At 19.8% G+C, this 5,548-nt stretch overlaps 3 protein-coding genes across 3 annotated transcripts in view; 2 read left to right on the forward strand and 1 right to left on the reverse strand.

The window, feature by feature from the left end:
* Window positions 1–2,107, forward strand: part of LOC102677999 (3-ketoacyl-CoA thiolase, mitochondrial) — a 2,836-nt gene extending 729 nt beyond the window's left edge. The window contains exons 2-9 of the mRNA XM_006622550.2: window positions 3–169; window positions 274–405; window positions 613–877; window positions 979–1,154; window positions 1,249–1,449; window positions 1,519–1,673; window positions 1,817–1,912; window positions 2,026–2,107. Coding sequence (XP_006622613.1) covers window positions 3–169; window positions 274–405; window positions 613–877; window positions 979–1,154; window positions 1,249–1,449; window positions 1,519–1,673; window positions 1,817–1,901 — 1,181 coding nt within the window. The 3' untranslated portion in view covers window positions 1,902–1,912; window positions 2,026–2,107. The remainder of the gene's footprint in view (window positions 1–2; window positions 170–273; window positions 406–612; window positions 878–978; window positions 1,155–1,248; window positions 1,450–1,518; window positions 1,674–1,816; window positions 1,913–2,025) is intronic.
* A 600-nt stretch (window positions 2,108–2,707) lies between these two features.
* Window positions 2,708–4,043, reverse strand: LOC102678136. The gene is made up of 4 exons (XM_031513721.1): window positions 3,996–4,043; window positions 3,459–3,612; window positions 3,205–3,316; window positions 2,708–2,946 (listed from the first exon to the last, which is right to left on the reverse strand). Exons 1-4 carry the CDS (start codon window positions 4,041–4,043, stop codon window positions 2,841–2,843), a joined length of 420 nt encoding a protein of 139 aa, XP_031369581.1. The 3' UTR covers window positions 2,708–2,840.
* Window positions 4,044–4,793: 750 nt separating this feature from the next.
* The window catches only part of LOC102678555 (dihydropyrimidine dehydrogenase [NADP(+)]), a 6,356-nt gene continuing 5,601 nt past the window's right edge, over window positions 4,794–5,548 (forward strand). The window contains exons 1-2 of the mRNA XM_031513722.1: window positions 4,794–5,273; window positions 5,359–5,469. Of these exons, the coding sequence (XP_031369582.1) occupies window positions 5,229–5,273; window positions 5,359–5,469 (156 nt within the window). The 5' untranslated portion in view covers window positions 4,794–5,228. The remainder of the gene's footprint in view (window positions 5,274–5,358; window positions 5,470–5,548) is intronic.

A 5,548-nucleotide genomic window follows, 5' to 3' on the forward strand; every position in this document is an offset into this window, starting at 1 on the left:
AGGAATATTTATTGTAGCTGCAAAGCGTACTCCATTTGGTACATTTGGTGGTAAATTTACAAATAAAAATGCAACTGATTTATCAGTAATTGCTGCTAAATCTGCTTTGCAATCTGCAAAGTTAAATCCTGAAAAAATAGATAATGTTATTTTTGGACATGTATTACCAGTATATATAATTAAGCACTTTTTTAATATTTTTATAAAATCTATAATTATTATTATTATTTATATTTCATATTTTTTATAATATTTATAATTATTATTTACAAGATATCATCAAGTGATGGAGGTTTTTTAGCACGTCATGTTGCATTAAAATGTGGTATACCATTAGAAAAACCATCATTTTCATTAAATAGATTATGTGGTTCTGGATTTCAATCAATTGTCAGTGGTGCACAGGTAGATTTATTCACAATATGATATTAAAAAATTAAAATAATATATAAATAATATAATATTATTTTATTATATATAATTATATAATATAATATAATATTGATAATATAATTATATAATATAATATTGATAAAAAAAATTAAAATAAATAAATATAATTGATTCATGCTAAGCATTATACAAACATGTAAAACAATTGATTATTTTCAGAGTATTTTATTAGGAGAATCTAAGATAGTTTTAACAGGAGGAGTAGAAAACATGAGTCAAGTTCCATTTACTGTAAGAAATATTCGATTTGGTACAAGTTTAGGACAAAAATATCACTTTGAGGATGTTTTATGGCTTGGATTATTAGATACTTATTGCAATTTAGCTATGGGTGAAACTGCAGAAAAACTTGGATCACAGTACAATTTAAAAAGACAAGAAGTAGATGAATTTGCTTTAAGAAGCCAACAATTATGGAAAGCTGGTAAATATAATTTTTTATATTAATTATTTAAATTATTTAAATCATTACCACAAATGAATAGAAATATTAAAATTAATATGAAATAATGAATATTATTTCAGCTAATGATGCTGGTCGTTTTAATGAGGAGATTGTACCTGTTACAATAACTGTGAAAAAGCAAGATATTGTTGTTAATACAGATGAACATCCACGACCTCAAACGACTCTTCAAAATTTAACTAAATTACCTTCTATTTTTAAGAAAGATGGTTTAGTTACAGCAGGATCTTCATCTGTATGTTGAAACGCATTTTGTTATTTAAAGTTAATTAAATAATATGGATATTTCATATTCATTTTATTTTTTAAACATATAATTTATTTCATAGGGTATTTCTGATGGTGCAGGAGTTATTATCTTAGCGAGTGAAGAAGTTATTAAAACAGAACAACTTACACCACTGGCACGTTTGGTGGGATATAGTATTGTAGGTGTAGAACCTAGTATTATGGGAATTGGTCCAGTTCCAGCTATACAAAAACTTCTTAAAATTACAAATAAAAGTTTAAATGATATTGAACTTATCGAGGTAAGTAAAAATTTTAAGTATCATTTTATTTAAATATAAAAATTAAATATTTATTCATTTGTTATATAGATTAATGAAGCATTTGGAGCTCAAACATTGGCATGTGCTAAAGATTTGAAATTGGATATTAATAAATTAAACGTAGATGGTGGAGCTATTGCTCTTGGACATCCATTGGGTGCATCTGGTAGTAGAATCACTGCACATTTAGTACATGAATTAAGGTATGTAAATATACAAAATATAATAATAAAAATAATAAAAATAATAAAATACGTTTAAAATAAAATAAAAGAAAATATATTTTATTTTAATTATTTTTATTATATATTATATATTTAATTATTTTTATTATATATACTTGCAGAAGAAGAAAAACTGGAAGCTTAGGAATTGGTTCGGCCTGCATTGGTGGAGGTCAAGGAATAGCTTTGATGATAGAAGCACTTTAATCATTGATATACATATATATAACATATATGTATAACATATATATATATATAACATATATGTATAACATATATATATAACATATATGTATAATATATATATATGTACATAACATACATATTTGTTTATATATTTTTATTATTAATATATATTTTATATAAATTTTTTTATATATGAAAAATTTCTATTTTTATATTACCATATATTATTCATATTAAATACTTATAAAATTTTTATATTTTATTGAATGATATATATTGAATGATTATAAAATTTTTTTATGTTTATTGAATGAAAATTTTGAATAAATATTTTATAATTAATATTTATTTATTATACAAATTTAAATAGTAAAAATTTTTAAAAGAGTAAAAATAAAATATGATGTATATAGAATCTAAAAAGTTATTAATAAATTAAAAAAAATTATGGTATAAAAAAAATATATATACACATATATACACATATGTATATATTAAGAGAAAATTTTATAAAAATATTTCCATAACTTTTCCAATAATTATAATAGATAATTATAATAGAGATATTTGAGTTTTTATCATAGTTATTATCATTTATAATGAGTAAAGTATAATTAAAATTTTTATTATTACTCCACCAATTATTTTTATAGGCAGATAAATATATTTTCATACTCTGAAAAATATATTTTTTGATAAAATTATTTGCAATTAAAGCTTTATTGCAACTATATACTGCAACATTATTGCAATATACTGCAACATACATATATGAAGATACAGTTCATTTCCATACCAGCAATAAATGAAGATTTGATATAGACATATAGTAATGAATCAAAAAATTCAGGTGTAAATATAATTTTTTATCTGTAAATATAATATATATAAAATATGATTACATAAATTGAAAAAAATTCATAAAATAAAAATATAAAAATCATAATTAATAGGCAAACTTTACCTATGATAGATTGAATGCTGGTTCAAACAAACAATAATGCAATTTACAAAAAGTTGAAAAAATATTATAATACTAAATATATCTTGGATCTGTTTTGTAAAACTGAAAATATATAATAATTTATATATAAATTAAAAAATAAATGTTATTCTTTATTGAAGTATTTACTCAAATATTATAATACTGTATTTAACACAGTGTTACAAACTTTCATGAAATTTATTATAAATTTTTGAAGAAGATTTTTCAATATTAACATTATTACTTCTAGCAATATGTTTTTTGTTATTAAAATTGAAGATTCTACTGATTCTAATCTTCTGTATAATGTAATTCTTTTGTATAATGTATTAAAGATATATTGAAGATATATAACTTAAAATCGTTAATTGACAACAGGTAATTATTATAAAACTTGTTATAAGAATATCTATTGCTATATTGATAATGCAATTTATGAGGATAAATAGCACTTGATATAATCAAGCAATTTCAAAAATTGGTGTAGATGTTATATTATAAAGATACCATCCAGCTATTGATAATTGTTTGGATTTTTCACTGAGTACACTTTGTAATGGTATACAACTATAAGAAAATATAGATATGCTTGCAAAGCATAATATAATAAGCTATATGATAAGCTATATGATGAAAAATTCCTTGCCAATTATAATATGATATAATATGTTCATATTTATCGTTATCTCGATTAAATATTTTACTGTTTGTTATATCTATAAGATTTTTGATACATTTATATCGAAATAATATAAATCATCTATATGCAAAAACAAAAAGTAGAATATATATCATGTATCTAATAAAATATATACTTATTTATAAAATACATATTTATTATGTATGTATAAAAAGAACAATTTTAATTTTTCATATTTTTTTCATGGCTTATAATCATATTAAGTACTTCTTTGTATTCATATTTAATTAAACGATATTTGAAAGGAATATTTTTTCATATTTAATAATATACAATTAATAATTATTTAATTATAATTATTTAATAATATACAATTATTAATTATATTGTCATAAAATGTTTTTAAAATAGTTTTAATTATTACAATTTTGTATAATAAAATTAATATAATATAATTATTATAATAATATGCACATAAAATTATACTCACTTTTGCAGCGTATGTAGAATTTGTCATAAGAATAGTTAAACCAGTCATCATTATTTCTATCTTTCCCCAATAATATATATAATTTCGCCAATAATAATAATTTCTATTAAAAATATTAAATTACAAATTATAAATTATAATTATATATAAAATATATCAAATATTTATATTTGACACGATCAGGCCATAAATCAACATAATAAATAATAGATAAACTATTTTGTAAATGTTTATTAGAATTAATTTTTTGCAATTTAGTTTATTTTTCTTTATTTTTTGTAAATGATTAGTTATTTTCTTAAACGCATCATTTAAATCGTGTAAATTCATACAACTTCGAAATTTATGTTTGAACTGAAAATATTATCTATGTTTCTATTAATTTCTTTTGCTAAAGAGATTCTAATATTTATAAATATCATAGAATTGTAACATTTAATTAGAAGATTCTCAAGATTATAGGACGATTTTATGATGGTCTATAATCATATTAAATACTTCTTTCTTATTCATATTTAATTAAACGATATTTGAAAAGAATAGTTTCTCGTACTATAATCATTTATAATATGAAGTTATATTGTTGGAGTTATATCAATATTTTATGGTACAATATTATTATATTTTTTTACTATTTAATCAAATTAAAATAAAATATTTTATAATAATAATAATTTCATAATAAGATGAAATGAAATATTACAAATTTTTAGAAATTTAATTTGATTAAATATTATATATAGTTTTCATTTTTGGATTAAATTAATAAAAAAGTAATTTTTTCAATTTAGATTGAGTGTTGCAAATCAAGAATATGTTTGAAACTATTTGGTTTGATTATATAGAGTAGATTTAATATATATCGTATATAAAAGAAAGTGCTATTATGAAGACGTGGCACAGTATATGATAAACGGAATTATCGTATATGATATACGAATGGTAGGGAGAATCTGTAACATATTATTAGTTATCATTTTCTTGTCAATTAAATATCTTTAAATTTATCAGGATATTTACAAGATACGTAATATGTATCCACTATGATATAAATAAAGTATAATAATTTTAAATCTATTATTTGAGTTAATTAATTTTAATTTGATAATTCGTAAGTTGTTCATAATAAATTGCTCCAGTTATTAAACGTAAAATTTAGTGAAATATATATGATATCTTTATTGTTTATAATTATTTAATAATTGTGCAACTTTAATATTGATATAAGAAGAAATGACATCTGTTACAATACTAAGCAAAGATGTGCCTGATATAGAAGTGAGTATTTATCTTGTTTCTTTAAGATATATCCGTATATTTATAACATATTTCAATTTAATTATAAATATATATTTTCTCTTAGAATCTTTTACATTTAAATCCAAAAATAAAATCATTTGCGAATGTTGTTCCATCAGCAGTTACCAAAGAGAATAAAAGAAAATGGAAAAGAAACATTAATGAAAATTGTAATGTAAGATATAATACAAAATTTTTAAAACAAAATACTATATTTTTTAAATTATAAATAATATAAAATATTTTTGTAATAA

This window comes from Apis dorsata, unplaced genomic scaffold, assembly GCF_000469605.1.
Source record: "Apis dorsata unplaced genomic scaffold, Apis dorsata 1.3 scaffold_722, whole genome shotgun sequence".
NCBI lineage: Eukaryota > Metazoa > Arthropoda > Insecta > Hymenoptera > Apidae > Apis > Apis dorsata.